The sequence below is a fragment of the Pholis gunnellus genome, assembly GCF_910591455.1.
Source record: "Pholis gunnellus genome assembly, chromosome: 2".
NCBI classification, from domain to species: Eukaryota; Metazoa; Chordata; class Actinopteri; order Perciformes; family Pholidae; genus Pholis; species Pholis gunnellus.
In genome coordinates, this window is record NC_136536.1 from 4260682 (window position 1) to 4285200 (window position 24519).

A 24519-nucleotide genomic window follows, 5' to 3' on the forward strand; every position below is an offset into this window, starting at 1 on the left:
AGTATGTGTGCACATATTTAATAACAAGTTTTCTATTTATAAAGGCAATAGTACATGACCACATGATTTAACTGCCAAATGGTCGAGAGCACCTCGATGCCAGTTGCTTAACCTTTCCACCTGTTGCGTCTCTCCCACTGGAAATCTTGGTACAGCTTTGGCTCAACGTCCCCATTTATAAAATCCAAAGCAAATTTGCATGTTCCTGTATGCTGCAGTCATAACCCCTGATGTTACTTTTCAAACATGAAATGCCCTCATGAAGAGTGAGGTACAATTTGCATAGAGATTTTCATATTGGTCAGCAGATTTACATACAGATGGCTTCAGTCACAAAAGCACCATGAGGACCCTCTCTAAGGGCTAAATACAGGACAGTATTTACCTAGTCTTCATATGCAAAACGAGTGGCGGCATTTTCTTTAACATGATGGCGTCGATAATGAAAGGTTGTCTGAGGCACAGTGCAGCACCAGCTCCCGTGTCTCATGCATACAGTACGTATCGTGTTTCCAGCAGCAACAAAAGTCCGTCCCCGTCAGACACGTGAAACCTGAGATTAAAGTTTCTCTGCTCTCCATGGCGACTCGCGGAGAGGCTCGAGCTCTTTTGCAGTTCCTGGTCTCGCCAAGTTGGCTGCCGGCGGCAACTTGAGCCTGCAGCCCCGAGCCTCGACCGACGTCGTGTTCAGCGATGACGTGACACCCGGCCCTCGCATTTTCTTTCCTCGCGTCTGCGGCAGCAGTGTCTGCAGTCTGTGTGTTAGCTTTTGTGCCAGCCATATCGACAGCACTTTAGACAGGAGTCTGGGCCAGCAGTGCCAGCTGAATTGACCAGTTTCTGTCTGTCTTCTCATTCCTCCCAGCTCCTGTATCAAACCCCTGAAATCCTGAGGTAAGCAGTATCGCGGGACCCCTCTGAAGGTCTTTGGGATGTCCCTTCTGTGGCAAAGGCCCTGGAAGTAGACAAGGCCCACTCCTTGACCTTTGCCCTCCTGCAGCGACCCCTCTAGGCAGGCCAGAGCAGCCGTAAACACCGGCGCTATCACCGCAGAGGGCTCTCTCTGGATGTTCCAGTCTTTATCATCGCATAATTTCACACATCCAGCAGCTTTCTCTCTTTTGCATTTCCCCAGTCTTCTTTCATGTAATTTCAAATCCTCTTCCACCTCTACTTTTATTTTCTCACGCCTCACCTCTGCTCCGCTGTAATCTTCCATTTTTCTCTCATTCTTATCCATGTTTGCCCTCTCCTCCCTCCACTTCACATAGGTCTTCGTGGCTTCAGGACTCCAAACAATCAGCACTTTACCTCGTGCCTTACGCACCGCTTCCCACTGCCCATACAGCCAGGGAAGTGGACCCAGATCTGCTACTCCAGTCCCAGTCCCAGCCTGCGTTTTTGAGCATTGGTCCCACAAAGCCATGTGCACTTTGGCACTGAGCTCTCCCTGCAGGATTGAGGCTAATGAACACACAGCAGAGATGTGGGCTGACTGCTCTGATGAGCACACCAACAACACTGGCTCCTGGATGGAGAGCCAACCTGGAGATATGGGAAAAGACGGGGGAGAAAAAAATAAGAGATACTTGATTAAAATGTTTCCTTTAAAATTACTGTGAGGATCTTTTAACTGGTTATGAAGCGAAAAAGTGTAAAAGTCATTGTAATGCCTCTATATGACCATAAGTAAACTTAATTAATGCTTGAAATCGGTGCCGCAAAAATGGGAGACTTTAAAGGGTCTCTGGTGTTTGGAAACACTACCACCTTCGTCCACAGGCACCGCCAAAATCAACTCTCAATGAAAGTTCCTTGTAGTAGCTTTAAGATTGTGAGTTTAGCAAAGTTGCGATCAGGCACCAATCAAATAAATCTAATAGCGGAATTAAAATGATTTGAAGATGCAGACATGCAACCACTCAAAAACACAGAGGCAACAGAACCAACCTGCAGCTCCACTCTTGGTGAGACGCTGGATCACAATTCCCAGTAATGCAACAATAACCACAAATACCAACGCTGCCACAGCATACATGCCACATCTGTTGTGCGTGTCTGTAGAAACAGAGAAGTGAGAGTTTGTTTATTTGTAGGAGTTGTGTGTGCATGCATTCATGAACTGATGCAGAAACGTTCGTGAGAAGGAACACATGAGATCGTGTGTGTATATTGAGTAGACTCACAGTCCGGACAGAGAACTCGTCGACCATGAAGACCAGGATCTGACTGCCACACCTGCAGGAGAGCAGATTAAAAGAGTGAGAGGAGAGAATAGGTAACTCACTATGTCAAGAAACAACTTCCTCTCAGGCGTGCACTTTACCTGCACACACGGCCTCTCAGCAAGAAAGTGAAGAGGGACATTCATCGTTGTTTCAGCAGAATTCCTTTCCTGTAAAAATGGATCACATTAACATTAAATACGATCTTTTTCTTTCTCTCTTTTGCTTGTTTTCTCTCTCAAACACATACGCAGGCTCACCATCGTCACTGAGTGGAGCGGCCCCACGGGTGTACATCCCGTCTGATTGAGGACACAAAGTTGAGCTGAGAACTTTGCAGGAACAGAAGAGGTGAGATACAAAAACACACTCTGGCTGCCCGTTCCGATATTCACCTCCCATGAGGACATATCTGTGACGGACAAGGAGACACGGAGTCAAGAGACGGATACAGACAAGATACATTGAGACTATTGAGAAGGGAAAAACAGCATCCTGTTTGACTCACCGGCATAGAACGGGCAAGAGATGTTATGGCTGCCTTGTAGAGAAAACTGCATAAAAGAAAACAGAAAAAGTGATATTCTGCAACTGAAACACGGGCAACTGGACTTGTTTCAATGTAAGCACATTTGGCTGATTCTCACCTGCACACACATCTGAGGGTGTTTGTCCACCGCAGATGTGTTATATATCTGTTGAGGAGACACAGTGGGTGTTTAGGGATTTAAATCTGGAGTTCATCCTCATCTCGACATCAGTCTTTCACATTACTTCACCAAACAAATCTGAGGCAAATCTTTTGACTGCATTGTTTGGCATTGATCCAGACTTGGCCAAAAGCAAACTGGACTTGTTGGCTTTTACTTCTTTACTGGCTCGGCGAGTTATCTAAAGTGAAAGGACTCCTTTATTTATTTTTCTATCATTTAAAAGAAAAAAAAATGTAATTCATTTTCTATTTCTATTATTTCTCGACATCTGTTGGTGTTCAAATATATGATTGATATTGTCTTTATTATGAAGGAGCTGTTTTTAACACACAGAGCATTAATATAGCAGCAAACAACTATTTGCTATGAAAAGACATCGTGGAGTAATGTCTACCTGAGAACTGGAGTCACTCTCCCTCTGTGCGCGTTGAGTTTCTACTTCCTTTGTTGACATAACCAGGCCAGCTGTGTGTGTTTTTAGTGCATGTTCGTGCATGTGAGCGTGCCCCACTGGTTGGCTCACGGCCGCTGCTCTGCACTGCTCTCATGCGGCGGTTACAGACGTCGAACCCTCCGGTTCCCCCTCAGGTTAGCACAGTTAGCTCAGTCAGCACTTTCGCCTTAGTTTGCACAGTGCGCTGTTATCTATGTCAACTTGAGAGCCGTTTAGAGGCAATCAATGTTCTCCTAATCTCTGATCTTGAGCCTTTTATTATATTTATCCATAACTTAGAATAAATCTTTTTTGGTCAGCTGTGGTTGTCTACGTGTTCGTTGTTTTGTCTGAGCCGAACAAAAATCATTTTCCTGTAAAAGCTTTATGCATTTTTGACAACTAATAAAAAAGACTTTTAAAAAAAGAAATGTATCACCAATACCACAACGTATCGTCATTCAACGGTTCGTATGATATCTTACGAAAAGTTACTTCTTATTTCTTTTTCCACTTGTTACATGCATACAGTCATTTCAAAATAAATCCAGTCTGCACAGGAACAACTCGTTTAGGCAACAAAACTACTGTTAGGTTGAGGAAAAGATCGGCGTTTGGGTTAAAACAACTACTGTGCTGTGACTGAAATACACAAGTAATGTGACAAATAAATCAGCGCTTTCCTGGCTGAAACAATGCAGCTTGTTGGACCCATCCACCTCGTAGGAATATCTAATATGCTGGATGAGACCAGCCCGAATACCAACAGCAGTCAGGCGAAACCTACCAGGTCTGGTCCATCGTCCGTGTCCTCCAGGGTGGAGTTGAGTACAGGTGTGCAGAGGTGCTCGTGTTGCCTCCAGCAGAGGGAAGCAGAGATCTTCAGGTCACTGGCAGAGCACCACGAGCTCCACGTCAAACTCGACTCATGCAGTGTGACTTTAGAGGAGAGCCAAACATCGCTGACATCTGTTGAGGCAATGTGGACACGGATGACTACAACTCTGCGACGACGACAACATGCCTGACTGTGGTTGCGGTAAACCAACGTCAATGATAAGAACACTGTGTATCGTAGCAAACTGTATCAAACTGATACATGACAGTGTGAACGTGTGCTTTTTAAAAGGGTCAGTGACCCCATTTAAAAAAAAGATTTATTTCTCGATCCTTCTGGTGTCGAGCCATGCAGATAGATTTGGTTTTATGTGCTGACGTTTGGGGATATTCGTCTCTGAAACTTCACCCGCCATCACAGAACAATCCAGGTGAATGGAATTAAAGAGAACAATGGGGGAAATAATAATGCTTTATTCACCGTATAGCCGAGACTTGGATAAGAGTATCTAATCTAATCTTATCTGCTCTGTGAATATAAATCTACAGCCAGGCGACCGATGGCTTAGCTTATCATTACATTTGGTTAGCCTTGCTCTGTGTTTTACGACGGGGTTATGCGCTGGAACCAGTTCTTAGCCCGGACAGAGCCTTTTAAGAGCCATGCTGGCCATTTCCCTCAGTCAGTCTCCACCTGTACGTCCTAAACGACCTTCACACATATGAAACCAAAACAATCTGCATGGCTAGATGCAACAAGGTAGAAATGTAATAAAAATCTTTGTAATTTCGGTGAACGGACCCTTTAAAGCAATTTTAAACAAATGATTTTCTCATAATATAATTGTCTAATAAAACTATAATGAATTCCTATATATCTCATCTAGCTAGCTATGTTCTCTTCCTGATGTCTTTTTGAAAATGTAGCAACGAGAAAAGAGACTACAGCTTGTTCACTGGTTTACAGTATACACCATATGAGATGTACAGTAAGCTGTGTGACCAGCAGTGCAGCTTTGAGTCTCATTTTAGGAAAAACAGCTAAACGGGTCCCATTTAAAACGCTGCTCAGGTCACTAAACACGGCTAAAGGCCAGTTCCTGCTCATTTCCCGTGTTTTTCCTGTCGTGCATCACACATCAACATAGAGAAATGCCATAAGGAGTAAATGATAGGGTTATTATGAACTGTTACAAGGTCTAAAACTGTTTTTGTAAAAGCCTGCAAGCCTCCACCCAACAGACGGGGGGGAATACCCGTTTTGTTTTTCTGAATCATGAGCGTCTCAGTCATCTATCAAACAAGCTACGGTAAAATGTCAGAAATTCCCCACAAGATGTTTTTATTTTCAATCTGACATGAATCATCCGTCACACACTCACCTGATAGTCTCTCATTTTGTAATGGGCACTTTACACCTCGCCCGGAATCTGTGCGGGCGTAATATACCTGTGAATGCAGACAAAACATGCACAGGAATGACAAAAAAATAACTATTTTACGATTAAATAATGTTGCCTGTAAAGAAAAACACATAGAGCTTAAAGTACCTCCACACACACACAGGGCAGCAGGTACGGGATGTTAAGAAGAGCCGATGGAGACTGAGACGGATCAATCTGAAAAAAAACAACAACATACAAATATGTTTAAAATCTCTTTAGTGTGTGCAAATAAAAGAGCACATGTGCAGATAAATGTGCCTCTGGTACTTGCAGTAATTGGGAAGGAGTCCGCATTGCAGGCCTTTCCATATTTACGGTAACACAATCTGCTGTAAACTTTGTCTCCGGCCTCCACAGTGACAGAGATGGATTTAGACGACCGGTTCACAGACAGATCAAAGTCTGGTACAGGATCTAAGTCACACACACACACACAAACAAAATGAATGCAACAGGATATAATTATCACTGGCAGGTCAAAACATACAGGCGGGTGACGCATCAAAGGACAAAACTTGTGTAAGTGGGTGAAGTTGAGAAACACAAGTGTTTTTCTCAGGGTAACAATGCTCCCATTCACAGGCCATGCATGATAAAGAGTATGCGAATCATATGCTGCAGCCTATGCGAATGAAACCAAAGAGGTAAAACATGAGGCCTGATGCCAGGAATCCCTGCAGACGTTATTACCCGGCACTGTGTAACTGACACTGCAGCTTCTTGATGTCGTGTTGAAGGACGCAGAAACAACAGCCTTTGCTTCAGCATCGACACAATCATGTACCAGCTCCCACTGTAAAGAAATAAATACACCGTCATCATGGGAATTTTCCTCATAGCAGGATATGTCTGAACCAGGAAGAAATCATCTTACCAGAGCAGAACTGTCTCTGCCGCGTTGTTGTGTGACACCCCTGCACTTGACGCGGATTCCTACCTGTCTCTCATTGTGACACTAAAAAAAGAGAGAATAGAGAAAGAGAGATCACACCATGTTCCACCTTCTTGAGCAACTCTGAGCTGAATGCTCGTCATGAGATTTGACATGAGTTTTTGAGGTGCAAACCTTTATTTTGTTTTTCTTATTCTTCAAGATGGGGCTAATTCTCAGTTCTGATGTTGAGAGAATTACAATCTTTGGGGCCTTACAGAAGTCTGGAAGAAGGCAGTGTGACATGTCAGACACGCCACAGTGGCAGCTTTAGAGATGATGAAATGTGCTCCATCAAATGACAAAAAAATGGACTTTGCAGCTGCGGGTTTGACTCCGTACCATCGGCCTTCATCCAGACACGGACGGTGACACATTCAGAGTAAATCCCCCCGGAGGCCGCGGTCAGGACTGAGGTCAGCTTCACAGGACAGTTCCCCTCATCGTGATCTGTACAGAGACACGAGGAGCATCAGTACAGCTGCAGACACACATGCAGCTTCCAGTTCCACATGGAGTCACCGCTATGGTGACTTCAATGTGATGAGATACCGAATTACAAAACGTACCATTTTGGATCCCGCTTCCATCTTCCTTCAGCTAAAGTAAATTCAAGATAAAGACAATTAGTGGGCAGGTCGTCATTGTAAATGAGAGCTGGTGACTTATCTGGTTAAATACAAAAAATAAATACAAAATAAGTTGAGAAAATATCAAGCGTTCACATCTGCATATGGATTGTACCCCCTATTCATTTATCACATCTTTAATAATAATTAAATAATTAAAAAGGATCCCGTATTGGTCAGTTAGTGTTTTGTAAATTATTAACCTAATCTTTTTGGAATATTAACAGAGATTAATCACTGTGTTGAACTCACGTGGCATTCCATGGTACATTCCAGCAGCAGCGGGGACAGCGCGACGGCAACAAATGCCAGCGCGGTGCCAAAAAGTCTAAAACACATTTAACGTCAAAAGAGGAAACGTTCCCATAATTTAAATCCGGGCTCGTGAGCCCTCCACACGGCGTAGATTTCCCGCAGGTCCATAAAGCAGGTTTGCTGCTGGCATCAAGAGCAAAAACGTGTTCAGCCGGTAAACATCGGAGCGCGGATCCGCGTGGAGACGCCAGATGCTCTGATTCTTCTTCTCAAGTTCTGATGAACAGGTTGAGTCAGTTTGTTAGAAAACACGTAGTTATTGAATGGTCGCGCTCACCTTAGCCCCGCCTCTCGTTGAAGTTTTACCTTCCTGAGAAAATGATAGAACAGCAATAAATACCCTCACGGGAACCTGTAGTGCTCGACCGCCTATCAGGTCAGACTTGTAAGGTTTCGTTTTGTAAGATGACGTCTCCTCACCCACCACTGTACCAGCAGCCAGGAAATGATGGCATTGCCATCATGGCAAGGCTCTTCTCTGTCACGACACACACACGCACACGCACACAGAGCAGGTACAACTCGCCTGCAGCTCTAATTTATTTGCAATAATGCTCCAATTTTACCTGGACACCTCCTACCTTCAGTCATAAATACAGTGACCGTAAACAAATATCAAGTATTCATAAAATTAAATATGGTATTTACCTCCTTAAATATGACACCTAAATCATCACTGGGGGGGGGGGGGGGGGGTTCTCTTCCAGTGGAGAACACGTGATGAAGTTGCATCTAGGGAGCCTGTAATTGGAGAAAACATAAAGTGCCCTAGGGGGCCGTTTAATGGAGAAAACGTGTGCAACTACCTGAAGGAGAGATATACCTTAATTGGAGAGAACATGATGAAGTGCCCTCTTGGGTGGCCTTCAAATTGAGAAGATGGGATGCGGTGCTTTATAGGCTGCCCTACAAGCTAGAAAACTCTCTGCGTGCTGGTGCACTTTACATTTTTTTGCAGCCAAAAGGTTGTTGGAGCCACATAATCAGATACATAAGATTGTGGTTAAACCTCCACCACAAAGACAAAGGAACACTCAAAGCAACTCTGAGAACAAAATGTGATTGAAAAACAAACGTCGGTGGACGGATATAAGAGCATGTATCAGCAAACACCACTTGAAAATCAATATTAAGAAATATAAAGAGAATGGCACAGCTGCAAATCCACCTACAGTCAGCCGCCATGAGAAAAGCCAGAATGCAGAGACGATTGCACTGCTTGATTAATTCGCTGTGGTATTAACTAAATGATCTAGTTTGTGGTTTATTTTATCCATTAGATATAATCTCATAACCACACACAGACAGAAACAGTCTAATTCCTGGTATGCGTACGCATACCTGGCCAATATGTATGCGTACTACTGTGTGTGTACATGTAAAGCAGATGTTTTGGGAGCTACAGTTAGAACGGAGAGCTGAAACAGGGCTTTGGTAGAACAACTAAATCAGGTTACCAGAAGGTAAGGTCAGAGGCTCCTGCGTTAAGAGCGCGCTGTCGAAACCACCGACTGATGATTATCAGTTGTTTCCAGTCACGCGGAGCGTTTTCGGGACAGGAAACACGGCGTCTTTTCTCAGAGGGGAGTCGTTTTCGTGGCAAATCTGAAGACATAGATGTTGTGGTGAGTGGGTGTTCCAGTTGGGTGGGGGATCGTCATCGTTTACGGAAAGATTGGCCAAAAAACCCTCTGGTTTGGGGAGAGGAAATTCTCATCGGTTCTCTCAACAAATGAACTGATGTAGCAAAGGATAATGTAAACAAGTCAGTCAGGTTATGGGAAGTGCAATTAAAATGGCAGTAAAACGTAGGGACACAAAGGTCCTTGGCCTTCAGGTATAATCCACAGGCAACCAACCCCTCAGGGTATGTGGTTTTGTAAAAGCTGTCTGACCAGCAGAGCAAGTGAGTACAATAGGCCGGGCTCTGTATACCATGAAGGACAGAGCAAGAAAGCTGCAGAACTAATGCGAAGGACTCCACCTTTACCGTCACACCCTCACACAGAAGTTATGCACCCATGAGAGGACGATATATATTTACGGCGATCTAACTCTCTGGGGCATGAAGAGGAAAGCCTGTGGGGGCTGAGCAGGGTATCGCATATCCACACAGGTGTCCGACGTATCCAACACATCCTGTCTCCACAGTTAATATAAAAGAGGAAGTTAACTTCAGTATCAGAGCGATGCAGCGTAATAAAAGAGAGGCACCCATGAGTCACAACTTCTTTGGAAAGAGTAAATGGGCGGGTAAGAATATACGAAGTGTGCACGCACACACACACAAGGATATTCCACACAACCAGGAAGAACACTGAAGGGGAACTAACACAACCCACACACACACAAGTGACCACAACAAAGTTTAAAAAACTCAACTCTTTTTTTATTAAACTTCTATTCTTTATGCAATCTGTATATATAAAAGTTCTAAAGCCATTAGCCTGAGTCTAAGACAGGCCGTGAGGCGATCACGTGTTTCAGTTTAGTCCTCGTTACTCGTTGGCCCGGCGGCCCGTGTGACAGACGAACGTTAACAAAAAAAAAAGAACAACGTAAAAACAGGAAACATGATGAACACAGAGTGACAACGAGGACCGCACAACGTCTTGTGCAGCAGGAGTGATTAGAAGTAGTCCATGATAAAAGGGAGCTTGGTGACCTTGTTAAGAAGGAGTAAGCTGAATAAATAACATTATCGTTGGCTCGCCAACAGTCTCTCGTTGTGCTCCACTTGCCGGACGACTGGACACTAGCACCAGGCCTGGTTTCTTTTTTTTTCTTTGTAGAGGTGGTTGATGAGACGATGAGACGTGAAGACGTGTTGAGGCGACGGCGTTTGGCAGCCACGCCCACAAGTGAGTGCATTTAAAACGCACACTACGAGCATTTCCCTGTTCACATGTAGAATGTGTGAGGACGACAGGGGAGAGGCAGCAACACGGGTCTGTAAACCGTCATCGACCACATACCAGGAATACTTTTGATTGGCGATCCTGAACATAGAATATTTTTTTTCCCCATCATTATTATTATTATTATTAATTCAATTTCAATTCTCTTAAATACAATATTTTACAAGTCAGATTAAATACGGCTTAGTGTGCATGATGCGTGTGTGTCTGAGGGCTGATGTAGTGGATTATCTGTTTGTTTTGTTCCCACTCTGTGCTACTGGCACTGTTTTCTTGTGATCTGTGATGGAGGGATGTGCTCTCGATGGAGAAACGTGTTCTCCACAACACCTTCAAAACACGCCAAACACATGATTTGCTTTGCGCGTGTGTGTGTTTTTCAGTCACTGTCACTGGTCTCGCTGCTGGGGTCTCCCTGCACCTTGCTGCGGTGCTGCATGGCCCGGTGGTAGGCCACCTGCACAGACTTGCGGATGTTGGATTTCCTGCCCTCCAGCATCTTCTCCTTGTCCAGCTCCTGGTCCACCCCGAGCGGCACCAGCTTAGAGCGCGGCAGCCACTGCCTGGATCCACACGGACATAGAAGTGTTACTGATCAGTTCCAATCAAACAAGAGGCACAGCACATTTGATTCATGCCACAACAAGATCAAAAACATTTTATCTGGGGACCCTTCAAGAAGAGTGAATTTGTGCGTAAATAAACGTTCCTGACCATTTTTACCGTCATTTCATATTATCATAAAAAGAGACGTTTGAAGCATGTGTTGTTGAAAACATACACATGTTAAATACTTGAGAGCAAATCTCTTTTTCATTTCCTCTCATCAGAGAAACAAACAGAATGTGAGACCTAGCCCTTCATATTAGATCCAGATGTTTTAAGAAGGCTTCAATTATGAGAACAATGCAAACATGCATTTGTGGCTCAAACGTGAGATGTAAATATTGAACAAAAGTATATGCAAGAAATTCTGCAAATGTATTTGGAATCAGTGTTTGAGAGAGTGAAAGAGGTTCACCTCCTAATGACTTCTGAGAAGGAGTAACACCGACTCCCGTCGTGTTTCTCACATTTGTTTTTCTTCAAACTTAAAAGCAAACCTTGAACACATGAGATCGCGCAGCACACGATGACCTAAATCATGACCTGTTTTTTTCTTCTCCTCCTCTTCTATTCTCAAAAACAACGTTTGCCCCAATTCTGTTTCCTTTCAACTGCTGCTACAGAGTTACTTGTGTGCACACATCCAGTAACAACACAAGCCTACTTTTTTGTGTCTTTTGCTGTACTCATCATTTATGAAAAAAAACAAAGAACGACAGGATGTCAGTGAGAACAAACTGATGATTGGTGACAATACATTTAGTGAACGTAAAAAGTTGAAGATAACCCGGAGTGCTGACCATGTTCTCTTGTTGTCAAAGAAGAGGACCAGGAACAGGTGCTCTCTGGCCTCCTGGGTCATCTGCTCCCCTAGTTTCAGCACATCCAGAGGTGGGACGGGTATCGGCACGCCGCGGTGGAAAACTCCTTCCCTGGGCATCTTCGGGTCAATTATCTGCAGACAAGAGGAGGGTTTAGACATTCAGCCATTAACCTGCAGAGCGTCCCCAATCGGTCGGGGCTATTTGCAGTGTCCACTCACCAGAGCGGGATAGGAGGGGTAGCCTCTGCACTTGGCCCACACCAGGTCCAGAGCTTCAAGAGAAGAATAGTCATCAGAGGTCACCCATCAGCCTGACCTGCCCCCGACCCCGCACCACTGGCGGCAAGGAGCACAGCAACAGGAAGACCCCATTGCGCAACCTCCCCTCTAGCTAAACTACGGCCGCGTAGACGATCACACTTTTCTACGTGTTGAAGACAAAATGTGACAAGAAATGGCATTAATCTGTTCCTGTGACGGGACGGCCGGGCTGGTCGGGGTCGGCACTTGAGCTTTAAAACTCCACACTTCACATGTTGAATGCTGATCTCTTTATCTGACTTTTTGTTGTTACGTTTCATTTTTCAAATAAAAGATGACTGCAATCACATCAGGTCGGTCACAGACATTATTATATTATATATATTATATAGATATTGCGGCTTTCTTGTACTGAATAACCAACTACATTCACATTCAATAGAAACTCATATTTAACTGCATGCACTGACGCATAGATGTGTGTGTGTGTGTGTGTGTGTGTGGTTTGAGGATGTGAAAGTGTGCTTACAATGTGAAACGCTCCGCGATCCTCCGACTGAGTAGGAATCATTTTCGGTGCCCGACGTCTCCTCGCTGCTGTCCTCCTGGAAGGCGGAGCGGGAGAACGACGCCTTTCCTCTGCCCTGCTTCGAGGGGGTCGTACTGAGAGAGGAGAGAGACGAGACTGTGAGGAACCAGAGACCTTAACGGTTTACATTCTGACTGGCCAAAGATGTTTATCCGCCATCGATGGAATCACCAGGAAATACAGCTAACCACGCTTCACTACTGACTGATGATATCGTTTTCTCCTTGTATCGCATTCGTGTTAATAAAGAAAACCGCTGCATCAAAGCCTGTGAGATGACTGGCTGATTGGCTGACAATACAGCAGCATCATACATGTAAGCACTTGTATCTGTACAACAACTATGGAGCTACCTTAGCTTAGCATAAAGAGATCAGGAACAGGCTCACTTCAATACAAACGCATAGAAGCTGGGTTGCACCAACAAGGATTTATTTCATCTAATCAGAGTTTAGCAAAACTAGGCTGATATAATAAATCCACATTTACAATTAAGCAGCGTTATAAATAAATATCAATATGGAGATGCTTGACTGCTCTGTGTCTCTTAACAAAAGGTGCATCGTTTGCCAGCTCGCTAGATTACAAAGTCCGTCAGTGAGCCAAACGTTACTCTTGATGGTTCGGCAGAGAAGCTCTAATTCCTCCTCCTCCACCCAGTTAGAACGACTTGTTTCAACAGTATCAACATCAATCGTCCTGTTTAACTCCAGAACGGTGTCCTTGCTGAACCGGTATCTTGAGATAAAGTTCAGCCCGAGTCTTGTCCCCAAACTCTCTTTAATGAACATTTATAAGAAGTTAAACTTCCTCAAATCTAAGCTTAAAGTTAATACTGCATTACATTTGGTGGACCAGAATTAAATGTAATTTAGGTTTAGAGTAAAAGTATTAGACATTTAAAGAGAAGTTTTGAAGTAATATGATTTAAAGTCAAACCAAGGTTCAAACGTGAATCTCCGTTGAATCTCATGTCTCCGTTTCTTAACTCGTACATAAACAATCATATAAAAGTTGCAGGCTGTAGCTCTGTGCTGTGAAGATGAAAACAATGAGCACTAATCACCTGGTCCGGTCTGAAGCTGCACTGCTGCTGCTGCTGGTCGTGGACTCGGAGTCTGAGCTGGAGCGAGGGAGGCGAGACTCGCTCCTGTACACGCGGAAGCTCTCCGTTACCGGCTGGTTTCCTCCATCGAAACCGTTACTTGGCAAACCTGAGAGAAAAGAGAGGGATCGTGAGTGTGTGTGACTCAAAACGTGTGTCAACATCGATGATGCGTTTGTCTCCCGTACCCGGCAGCAGGTCGCTGTCACTGTCGCTGTCCGAGCTGGAGCTGCTGCGGGGGCTTCGGGGCCTCTTCCTCTGCCTGCTCGGTGACAGCAGGGGCAGCTGAGGGGGCCCGATGGGGCTTTGGCCCAGCACCGCCCCAGCGTAGCCGGCATCCCGGTTCTTGGGGGGGCGTCCGGGCCTTTTGGGGGGTCCGGCCATCTTTTGGTTCTTCTTGGAGAAGAGGACGGATGTCCGACGGCCCACCTCTGGAGCCAGGGCAGACGAGGACACACTCATGTCTAGAGGAGGAGGGTTATAGTTAAAATGCAAGAATATAACAATAATAATAATAATAATAATAATGAATGATATACAATATACAATACAATAGAAAAGAAAAGCAATACAAACTAAGGTAAAAGTTAAATCCTGATAAAACATAAAACCAATCGATACGATAACAACAAACTAATAAAATAAAATAAATAAAATAAATAAAATAAATAAAATAAATTAAATAAATAAAATTAAATAAATAAAATTAAATAAATTAAAATAAAATAAAATAAAATAAAATAAAATAAATAAATTAAATACATAAAATAAATAAAAACATTACATAAAAGCCAGTCTGTTAAAAAAAAAAAAAAGTTTATCGTCACTTTTCTTAAACAGCTTTTATCCTTTTCCTGCACATCAGTGATGCTTTAAATCTTTCCAGACGCACCTTTTCCACCGATCTCCTGGCTGCTGCTTTCTCCCCCTTCATCGTGGTGTCCCGAGGAGGACGGGTGATGGGGGAGGGAGGAACCCCGGTCCCCTCCTCCCGCGGAGTCCCGGCCCCCGAGACCGGAGCCTCCCTCCCGCTGGTGCGCGAGCTTCCTCTTGATGACGCTGATCTCCTTCCTCAGAGCTTTGGCTCTGCGCGACTGGCCGATGCTGTGCTTCCCCGAGCTGACCTCGTCGAGACGCGCCTGCATGTAATGCAGCTGCTCCTCCAGCGGCAGCCGTCGCCTGTTCTCTGGCAGGAGCAGTTCTGTGGGAGGCGGAGAGAGAAAAGACCGTTAAACACCTTCAGAGAGGGAAGGAGGGAGGGAGAACGAGAACAATCGAGGGAGGTCAATATGACAACAATCAAAGGGAGGGGTGAGGGCGGTGTCCTGGTGGACGTTTTGGGAGAACTTCTGAGCTGCCAGACACCTGATAACATAATGCTAATGTGGCCGATATTGGTATAAACTGTGCCGAATTCATCATATCTGCAACATTCACCAAACGTAATCTGAGACCGTTCAAATATAGCTTAAATGGGAGTTCAAATTAAATATGTGATAAGGCCCAGCAAGTTACTTTATCGAGTAAAAACAGATTTATTGAAGTCAGTTTTTAAACAAACTGAATGAATGTCCTGCACCACCTACTGGCCAATATGCTTTACTGTACCAGAGACCTTTCTTTCTCTTTAATACTCCACATGTGTTTAATGCTGCTCCAGTGTTTGAGACCAGGAATGTATTGTTACAGTGAAAGGAAATAATAAACAACAACAATAGCCTGGACCTAGCTTTGTGAGCTTTAGGCTTTATCTCTACTACACTTATGACTCGTGGTCCCATCCTCGAGGACTTCTCTCCCACCCTAATTCCCTTCAGTACGTCACTCACTTGTGTGATAACCAAGTGTTGTAAACATTTCCGTCTAGCTTCTAGCCTGGCAAATCGACAACAAAGGTATCAATTGACCAAAAAATGGTTCACTCACCATCTTCATTAGAGGACAGCGGCCGGTCTCGTTCTCTGTCTCGGTCTCGTTCTCTGTCTCTGTCTCTGTCTCGTTCTCTGTCTCTGTCTCTGTCTCGCTCTCTGTCTCGTTCTCTGTCTCTGTCTCGCTCTCTCTCTCGCTCCCGTTCTCTTTCCCGCTCCCGTTCCCGGTCTCTCTCCCGCTCCCGCTCCCTCTCTCGGTCCCTGTCGTGGTCCCGCTGGCTCTCTGGGCTCGGCTCTCGGGGGAGGTGTATGCCGGCCTCGTAGTCGAAGCCTATCCGTTCGGCGTGGCGCCGGGCGGTCCTTATGACGGCCCCGCCCATCTCCCTGAGCCGCAGGGCGGCGCGGTAAAAGACCGTGTCCTTGGCGTTGTACTTGAGGCAGTTGTTGACAATGAGGCCAAAGTCGGCCTCAAAGGCCTCAAACGTGAGGTAGCGGTGGGACTCCAGCAGGTTCCACATGGTCTGGAAGTCCATCGGCGTGTCGATGTGGTCCAGGTAGTCCGGCACCTGCAGAGCAGAGGGAAGAGATCAGGCACAGACGTGAACTGATGTGAGTGTGTAGAAGACCAGCATATTATTATTAGAACTATATTCATAATTAACTAGCATTACCACCTCGCAGTTGAATGCCTCCACCAGTCAGTCATGTTGCAGTTCACATCCACTTCATCGTTTTATCCCATTAGATGTTGATATGAAACTGTCATAATTAGCGTATGAATTCTGGAGTTATGGCCAAAAAATGAAGCTAGTGTAAGTTCATGCAGGACATGGAAGTTATACGCCCCAGCTGTAACCAGCTGACAGCCAGCCGATTGAATCATAGCGTCCAATCGGCCACGCACCAATCACAGCCCACTCTCACTTCAAGGAGGTTTATTTAAATATGGCTTCCTCCTCACTGATTCATTCTACATCTACGCTGTTACAGACCGCACTGCTGGCGAAGCTTCGCCTCCTCCACCCCAGCCACCACCTCTTTGTTAGTTCATCTTCTGGCAAATGGTTGAAATGTATTTAAAAAATGTACCTCTGTCCTGTAAACCCGGGGGGGGTTTGCTCGGTGCTCCCAGTCTTAGCTCAGTAGCTGCTGGCTAATCCGGGGAGCATTCAAAGAGCGGAGCCATTATCGCCAAGTTTAACTGTATTCCATTTGTTGCAAGAAATGGTTAAAATCTATAATGAGAGTGTTCCTGACTGAACTTGTATTGTGACCAAATTCTTCAGGTCACACTTGAGTGAAAGTAGACATTTTGCGCCAAATTAGAAGAAAATTAGCTTAAGGCGTTTCTGAAGTACCGCTTTTACAAGAATAGACCGGACAACCTGAAAACTTTCACGGCTGTAGCCGGCGCAAAGACATAATAAAAATGCAAGTAGATAAGTTGTAAGTACGGTGTAATAAATAATTCAACATATATTGTATACTAATTCAAATAAACATTTTTAAAAGGGACACATTTTTAAAAGGGAATATGCAAACGTCCTGAGTGTGAGTGGCCGTGTGCTTACCTCTGCCAGCGGAACAGGCTCAGTGAAGAAGTTGTTGATGTCTCTCTCCTGCAACTGTTCCAACGTACTCCTCAACAGCACCAGGAAGGGAGTGAGCTGCATCTCCAGCGCCATCTGCTGCACTTTAATCTGAACACAGACGCCATGTTTTAACAACGTAAACCCGCCGACTGAATAAATAAACACGGAGAACTCTGTGGAGCAAAGAACTTATTGTGTACGGAAACGTGTTTGCATGTATTCACACGCACTCATATGTGACTCTACTAAGCTGCAAGTTAGTGAAGGAAGATGCTGTTTACTGTGTTGTAGCTGATGAATGTATTGCTGTTTGCAGCTGATTCTTGGATGTCTCAGAGATTCCCAGCAGCTCCTAACCCTTCAAAACCCCAAAGACCTGACCACAACAAAGTATTAACCCTTTAAGAAAAAACTGGAAAGACTGCAAGGAGGTAGAAAAATAGAAATTAAATTAGTGAAACAGCTAAAATGGCTTTTAAATTGTATTTGTTATTTGGATCTAATTATTAAAAGAGGGTTTCATTGCCCACGTTCTCGCGTTCTAACCACTGTCCTATCCAGCTCACTGGGGAATGTCGGGGCTTTGATATCAGCTAGTGACAGAAATAAAAGGTCATTTGTGTCTCACCGTCTCCCTCTTGAGTTTCTCCCTCTTGCGGATGAGCTCCACCAGCAGCCTGGCTCTCTCCAGGTCGTGTCTGAGTCTCTGCCACGCCTTCAGCTGCTCCTTTAGAGCCGAGTGCTTCTCCTCGCCGTCCCTCTGCAACACCAACGCGCACAAACCCTCAAACATGTTACACAGCTGAATGAGTACAGAACGACGGCTAAAAGGAATTTGCGAAATTTTTGTGTGTGTGTGTGTGTGTGCGTTTTTGTTTACAATTGCACAAGCCACCGGTGAGAGTGGCGCTGGCGGTTGTGGCGGGAGGGGGTCAATGTGCCGTTGGGACTGCAGGTGGGTCTGGAGCCGGCGGAGCAGCGGTACACCGTTACGACTCTGCCTCTTCAGGGTCCAGTAGCTGTGGAGTCGCTGCATGAACTGGCTCTTCCTGGGCACCGTCAAGTTGCTGGTGATTTTGCTCAGCCTGGAGAGAAACGAACACCACTTTGACTCTCGTACTCAAATCACAAACGCTTTCAGGGGGTGCGGGTGATTTACACTATTGTGTTACCAGGCATGTGCATCTTGGAGCACAGGTAAAACACACATGCAGTGTGTACGTACCTATGGGGAGGTATGCAGGGCACAGACACCACCGGCGCAGCAGCTCTCCTCTCGGCTAAGATCTTCCTCGCTCTTTTCATCTTCAGCCTGGACTTGGCCTTCGCCCTCTTGGCTCGCTCAGAGCTCCAGCCCTTGGAGTCGTCGTCCTGGCAGATGCTGGGCTCGTCATCCTCCTCCAGCTCCCCGTCACTGTGCGACGAGCCCATGCTGGCCCCGCCCACCCCCCCAAGAGGCCGGGCCGACCCCGGCGGCGTGTGGATGTCGCAGTAGGCCGTCTTGCGGACGCTGAACGAGGTGCCGTTGGCCCCGGTCTCTCGGACGGGCTCCATTTTCATGTAGAGGCCCGCCTGCTGGGCACAGGTGACGTGGAAGGCGGTGTAACAGTTGGCTTTGTGACACTGGATGCAGGCGCCCGAGCCACGCTGCTTGCAGATGTAGCAGGTGAGCTTCCAGCGGGCGGGAGGAATGTGCTCGATACTGTCGATTGGCTCCAGGAAGACTGTGTTAGCAAAGCAGACCTGAGGGAAAGCAGCAAAACTCACTTTTACTGCAAGACTTATATATATATATATATATATATATATATATCATTTAAATAAATAGCACTAGGTGCACTAAATGAAACAGCTTGCACTTAACATGTGACGAAACAACCTAAGCAACCACCTATATATGTGCACCATCACCCTCAGAGTCCTGGACTATGTACGCATCAGTTAACACGGTTACATTCTTAAGCACGCACTGCAGAAAATCAAAGCAATGCTGATTCTGTAGGAAAACAAAAAAATACTAAAAGCTCAACTTCTGCATGATTATGTAGTTCTGATCAAGAACGCATGTAGTGGTGTAGGGATGGGCAATATAATCAATATTTTAACGATACTTTGATCTGAGACTAGATATTGTTTTAGATTCTGGATATTGTAATAGGTCGTAAGTGTCTTTTCCTGGTTTTAGACGCTGCATTAAAGTAAAGTGATGTAATTTTATAAACGTATTCGTTATCCACATTACTGATGATTATCAAAAATGCACCAAAGGTCACTGATAAAATATCGTCACAATATCGGTATCGAGGTATAAACTATTGTGACATTTGATTTTCTCCAAATGGCCCGGCCCGTTAGTGGTGTGTGTGTGGACTCACCTCCGGGATCCAGAGGGCACACACTACGTGGGCCCAGCGTGCATCGTCCGTCTGTTTGAAAGCGCCTCCCTTATTGGGACAGAGAGCGCAGTCCACGGCTCTACTCGGCGACTGCAAGCAGCGGCGGCATAACCACTGGCCCTCGGGGATGTAGGGCACGCCGTAGCACTCCTGGTGCACTGCCAGGTTACACATGTCGCAGAACAGGATCACGTTGCTGTTCTGACACTCTCCGTCGTTGCAGATGCAGCACACGGCATCTTCATCGATGAGGGTGCTGGGGTCGGCCTGGGAGAGGAGAGGATAAGTAGAGATCAGAGTTGGACGAATTCTATAGATTTTTTCAGTGTTAAAATAATATTTTCCCCCTCCGCTTCAGAGTTCAGGTACCTTGTTGTGGCTCTCAAAGTAGGACTCCTTCTCTAAGCGGTCCATGAGGTATTCAAAGACCTCCTGAGGGATGGGTGTCACGCCATCACGCCGCCGCTTGTCGTTCATGATGTCCAGCCAGATGTAGTCTTCCTCGTCGATGTCGTACTCTACCTCCTCATCCAGCTCCTCCACAGACTTGTCAATGTACCTGAACACCAGAGAGGGAAAGAGGAGGAAAATGCGTTTGTGTGGGTTTGGAAACAACTTCAACTGTCTGTCGAGAAGAGGAAATAATAATCTAAATAATATGAGGTAATCTGAGGACAAATTAATTTCCTGAAACATGCACGACAACAAGCTGTACAACTGCAAACAAACTGTCTGAGTGTGTAAATATGCGCTTCAAATACCAAAACTCGACATAAAAAAATATGCCTCCTCTATACATGCCCTTATCTTTTAAATGCCTGCCATGTATTTAACAACAATCCTGCTTCATAATTATTAATAAACCAGATCGCAGACCTGTAGTAAGACGATGGTCGAGGGGGGGCATCGGGTCTCTCTTGGTCCAGCTCTCTGAACACCGCCTCGGGGAGCTTGACCGCGGGGCCGGACTGAGCGCTGTGATGATGAGAGGAGCCATCCTTCTTCTTTTCTTTGCTTTTGTGCTTCCCGGACTTCGGCGTGGATTTGCCCCCGTTAGAGGATGGGATATCCGGCCGGTCCTTGCCACTACCTCCCAGCTCGCTGCCACCAGGTCCGCCGTCACTCCCGTTACACACCCCTCCGCCGCCGCCGCCACCCGTACCAGATGGAGGCGCGTCCTCCGCATCGCTGTCCTCCTCTGACACCACGTCAATGTTCTCAAAGATGCTGATACGGTGGAGGCGTCCTTGAAACTCCAGCTCCACCATGCGCTGGGCCTGGGCATAGGTCATTGTCTCTCTGCCCGGGGAGTGAGAGTGGTCCGACCGGTTGGGGCTCCCCGGTGTGTTCCCCCCGTGCCCAGGTCCTCCACCTCCGTTACCCCCCCCACCGTCGTCCGTGTCCCCTGACCCAGCCAAGGAGGCGCGAGGAGGCCGTCCCTTTCTCTTCTTCTGGGGCAAAGCCTGCGCAGGTGTTGGGTTATCGTGGTCATAGTGGTAAAGGTGATACTCAATGCCACTGTAGCTCTTGTACACCTTACGGCAAGTCTCCACGGGGCACTCGTAAGGGGGCTTGGTGGCCCGCAGATTGTGACAGAACGTCTTTACATCAAAGTCCAGGCCCATCCTGCCAACAGCCACCGCTGGGACGGATGCTGTTCAAGTTTACATCTGAAGGAGAAGAGCACAAGTAAGGACCATGCTGGAGGATCACTTCCACAGGTTTAATTACATTAGTCAGATAGCAGCCACAGTCACTGAATTCTAGCAGTTTAGAGACACCACTCTGAGCAAGTCGTGTCTGCACATTGTGCACCTGTTATGGTGCAGTCACGTGACCGTTTCTCCAACTCCCAGTAGTAAACAAATTGTTCCGTTTGGTTACTCCAGTAACAGGTGCAATTTAGGTCAATATTTATGCTTCTGTTTCCTGCTAACTACAGTTATAACATAGGGGCTAGGCTGACAGCACACTCTGGTTTACAGCCTATGAGCTCTGGCTACAACAACAGTGCATTAAACAAAAATCTACGATAGTTTGATTATGCTTAAAACTAACAATAGGACTTTCTAAACAGGCGAACGTTAGCCTTAGCATTATGATTTATTCTTCTACTCAAACAATGAAACATTGCAGCCCTGACGCTGTTAGCCAAGCAAGCTAACATGAAGCTAGCAAACAACAACACCAGTTCACAGTTCACAGCTACTACAGAAAGCAGCCACCAACTCACGAGTTCACGACACAAAAGTAGCCACCGCTTGCTTCCGTTAATCTCAACCGACGGTAACGGCAAAACGGTTAGTTTTAATTCGCGTGCTATTTAGTGTAGCTGTATTCACAGGGCAGACGTTAAGCTAACGCTACACAAGGTGCTAGCTTTTCTTAAAGGATGCATAGTATTTTTATAATTAAGTTAAAACACAATATTTTTTTTAAAAGTTAGACACACTGTAACGTTAGCCTGAATGTAACTTAGGTGACCATTCAAGCTTCTACAGTGTTTCCCTCCACAATGACCTCACCCTGTGCATCCCATCCCTGATACTGACAGTATAGCATCTGATTTCATGAGGCTACCGCAGGTACTGCTGTTACTACGGCATGTGTGGAGCAGGTCCAGTGTTTTAACTATATAATTAACAGATTCATTAACATTCTTTGTGTCTAAAACAGCTCCTAAATGTTGTGCAATACGAGGATATACAGCCAGGCATGCTTATTATGCACCAGGGCTTTGCTTCTACTTCGTGTTTTCAGGGCACAGTGGGGTTAAGATGGAAACACTAATATCACCACAACAATTACACGTAGACATTACCTTTTAATAGTCAAAATGTGAACCTATCCTCCCCCACCACACACCCAGCCTTCGACCGTTTAAACGCTACAGATCCGGACGTTATAAACACTTACTACTCCACGTTCCTCGAGACTGCGTGCTTCGGAAACCTCATCACACCAGATCGGAGAAAGGGTTGCAGATCGATTTTTTAAATTCATTAGATAATCCCAGAGTAGATTCACGGGATCGCGCGGGTTATAGTGAACATGTGTTTATTTAAAAACATAATATATTCCGATCATTTCATTGTGTTGGGGAATAATTCAGAGAACTCGGTTGAACAAAAGAGGCAAACCGTTGCTGTAACGTTACGCCGCGGACGCGGATCGGCACATTCGCCACACAGAAAAGCAGGGTCTATTTCTCGGCTTTTGTATCGAAGTAGAGCCCGTATACACATTTTAACAAATAATTTGTAGTAATATAAATAATATTCTGTTCGGAGAGTATACTGAATTTTTATTTCTAGCGGGCCAATTCGTTCCCACGGGTAATTTCAAGTTGAATGTGGCGAATCTGCGGCTTTGTTTCAAAGATGTCGGCAGGACTGAGTGAAAGGTGGCCTGAGTGCGCGTCGCACCTTCAAATACATCTTTAAAAACACTTTTAACATCTTCTATGGATGAGAAAAAAAAAATTAGTTCTGGTTTACAATGCATTGATTGAATTTATCTTAACTCCATGCTAAATAACATATTTTAATATTATAACCTCTGAAATAATGAAAAAAAGGCAATAAAAACCACATTGAAACACACCATCAAGCACAAAATAATATTTATTTCTCTGAACATACAGTCTGTGATTAGAGTGCAGCAGGGCAGGGTGGGGTAATGCAGTGGGACATACAGCAGGCAGAAGCAATCCCACACAGTTTGAATACAAGCCTTTTGACAACCAGAGCATTTTCACCAGGGGGCAATGTTGTCGAGAGAGAAGTGAGAATGAGCAGAGTAGGAAGTGTCAGGGAGTGCTCCTCCTCCTCCTCATCATCATCTTCCTCTTCTGTGCATATCAGCTCCTCCGTCTGATCACTGCATCCAAATGACTTTGCCAACAACAGTTATTCCTTTTCTCTGCTCACCACGAGTTGGCAGCGAAGGAGGTGGAACAAAACCAGATATAAGTGACAAGAGAACAGAAATCTCTTACGACTGGAAGTATTCCATCAAAGCAGAAGGCTCTGCATAATATCCTATAAAAGTCCAATTCAAACCGAATTCATGGAATAATAATGCATCAAAACAACCCCCCCACCACCATCACCACAGTCAGAAAACAAAATGTACAAATATAAACTACAAGAAAACTGTACAATTCACAGCTTGGCAGATTTGGGATGCTGAAATCTTTTACATGTGTTGTGGGGTTGTGAAACATCTAACCGTTGTAGCTGTATTGTTTATCTTTGCTTTGTGGAACATGAACTGTTGACCAGTACAGGTGGTGAAACCCACTATATACAGTGTAGGAAACTCTTAAACATAGATTGGAATTAAGGGGGACTATATTGTGCAAATCTCCCGCATCAAGTAACATTTGAATTTTGCATTACTGAAAATAAAATGAAAAAAAAAAAAAAAAAGGCTGTCACCCGAAGCAACCTGGGAAATAAACACATCAAAACTTCAACAACGCAATAACACTGCTTTGTGAGCGCCTCACTTGTTAATTTAAATTTGTATTAAAGTACCATTTTATGTGAATATAATGCTTAACTGTACAGTGGAATCACCTCAGACGATAGCAGCATCAAAAAAAAAAAAAAAAAGCTTCAAACATCAAGTCATTTAAAAACAGACTTAACTGGTGATTGCACAACACATTTCACATACAGTGTATGCTGAGTAATAGGATAGCCGAGTTGAAAGAACATTTAGCAGTAGTGACTTGCTCGCTTGGAGGTTTGCAATGTTCATACTTTGCCGGCTAACTTCCGTCTGTTGGTTTGGTGATTTGTAACTTTGTCCAACTTTTTTATCAGCTTG

At 45.1% G+C, this 24519-nt stretch overlaps 2 protein-coding genes across 2 annotated transcripts; both read right to left on the reverse strand.

Annotated features, from left to right (window-relative positions):
* LOC306701546 (uncharacterized protein) lies at positions 1-7784 on the reverse strand. Its single transcript, XM_079166884.1, has 17 exons — positions 7466-7784; positions 7154-7184; positions 6927-7034; positions 6720-6808; positions 6528-6608; positions 6344-6446; positions 5925-6067; positions 5759-5827; positions 5591-5657; positions 4159-4340; positions 2873-2920; positions 2734-2779; positions 2486-2637; positions 2327-2395; positions 2187-2238; positions 1951-2058; positions 1-1545 (listed from the first exon to the last, which is right to left on the reverse strand). The coding sequence occupies exons 1-17, from the start codon at positions 7550-7552 to the stop codon at positions 560-562; spliced, it is 2421 nt and encodes an 806-aa protein (XP_079023010.1). The 5' UTR covers positions 7553-7784; the 3' UTR covers positions 1-559.
* A 2111-nt stretch (positions 7785-9895) lies between these two features.
* On the reverse strand, positions 9896-22820 carry brpf1 (bromodomain and PHD finger containing, 1). Its single transcript, XM_079170583.1, is given in 17 exon segments — positions 9896-11009; positions 11853-12007; positions 12095-12181; positions 12183-12211; positions 12666-12799; positions 13792-13939; positions 14019-14294; positions 14723-15031; positions 15757-16264; positions 17270-17398; positions 17919-18050; positions 18171-18375; positions 18516-19033; positions 19666-19953; positions 20056-20245; positions 20563-21356; positions 22603-22820. Coding segments are annotated over 16 exon segments (4041 nt in total). The 5' UTR covers positions 21312-21356; positions 22603-22820; the 3' UTR covers positions 9896-10825.
* Between the last annotated feature and the right edge of the window lie 1699 nt (positions 22821-24519).

What these genes read in the sequence shown, in the direction of transcription:
- LOC306701546 (XM_079166884.1), bottom strand. Translation starts at nt 7,552, where the DNA reads ATGTGTTTTAGACTTTTTGGCACCGCGCTGGCATTTGTTGCCGTCGCG. An exon ending in ACCCTCAGATGTGTGTGCAG is followed by an intron (nt 2,780 to 2,872) that starts GTGAGAATCAGC and finishes TCTTTTATGCAG; the next exon opens with TTTTCTCTACAAGGCAGCCA. An exon ending in CGCTCCACTCAGTGACGATG is followed by an intron (nt 2,396 to 2,485) that starts GTGAGCCTGCGT and finishes CCATTTTTACAG; the next exon opens with GAAAGGAATTCTGCTGAAAC.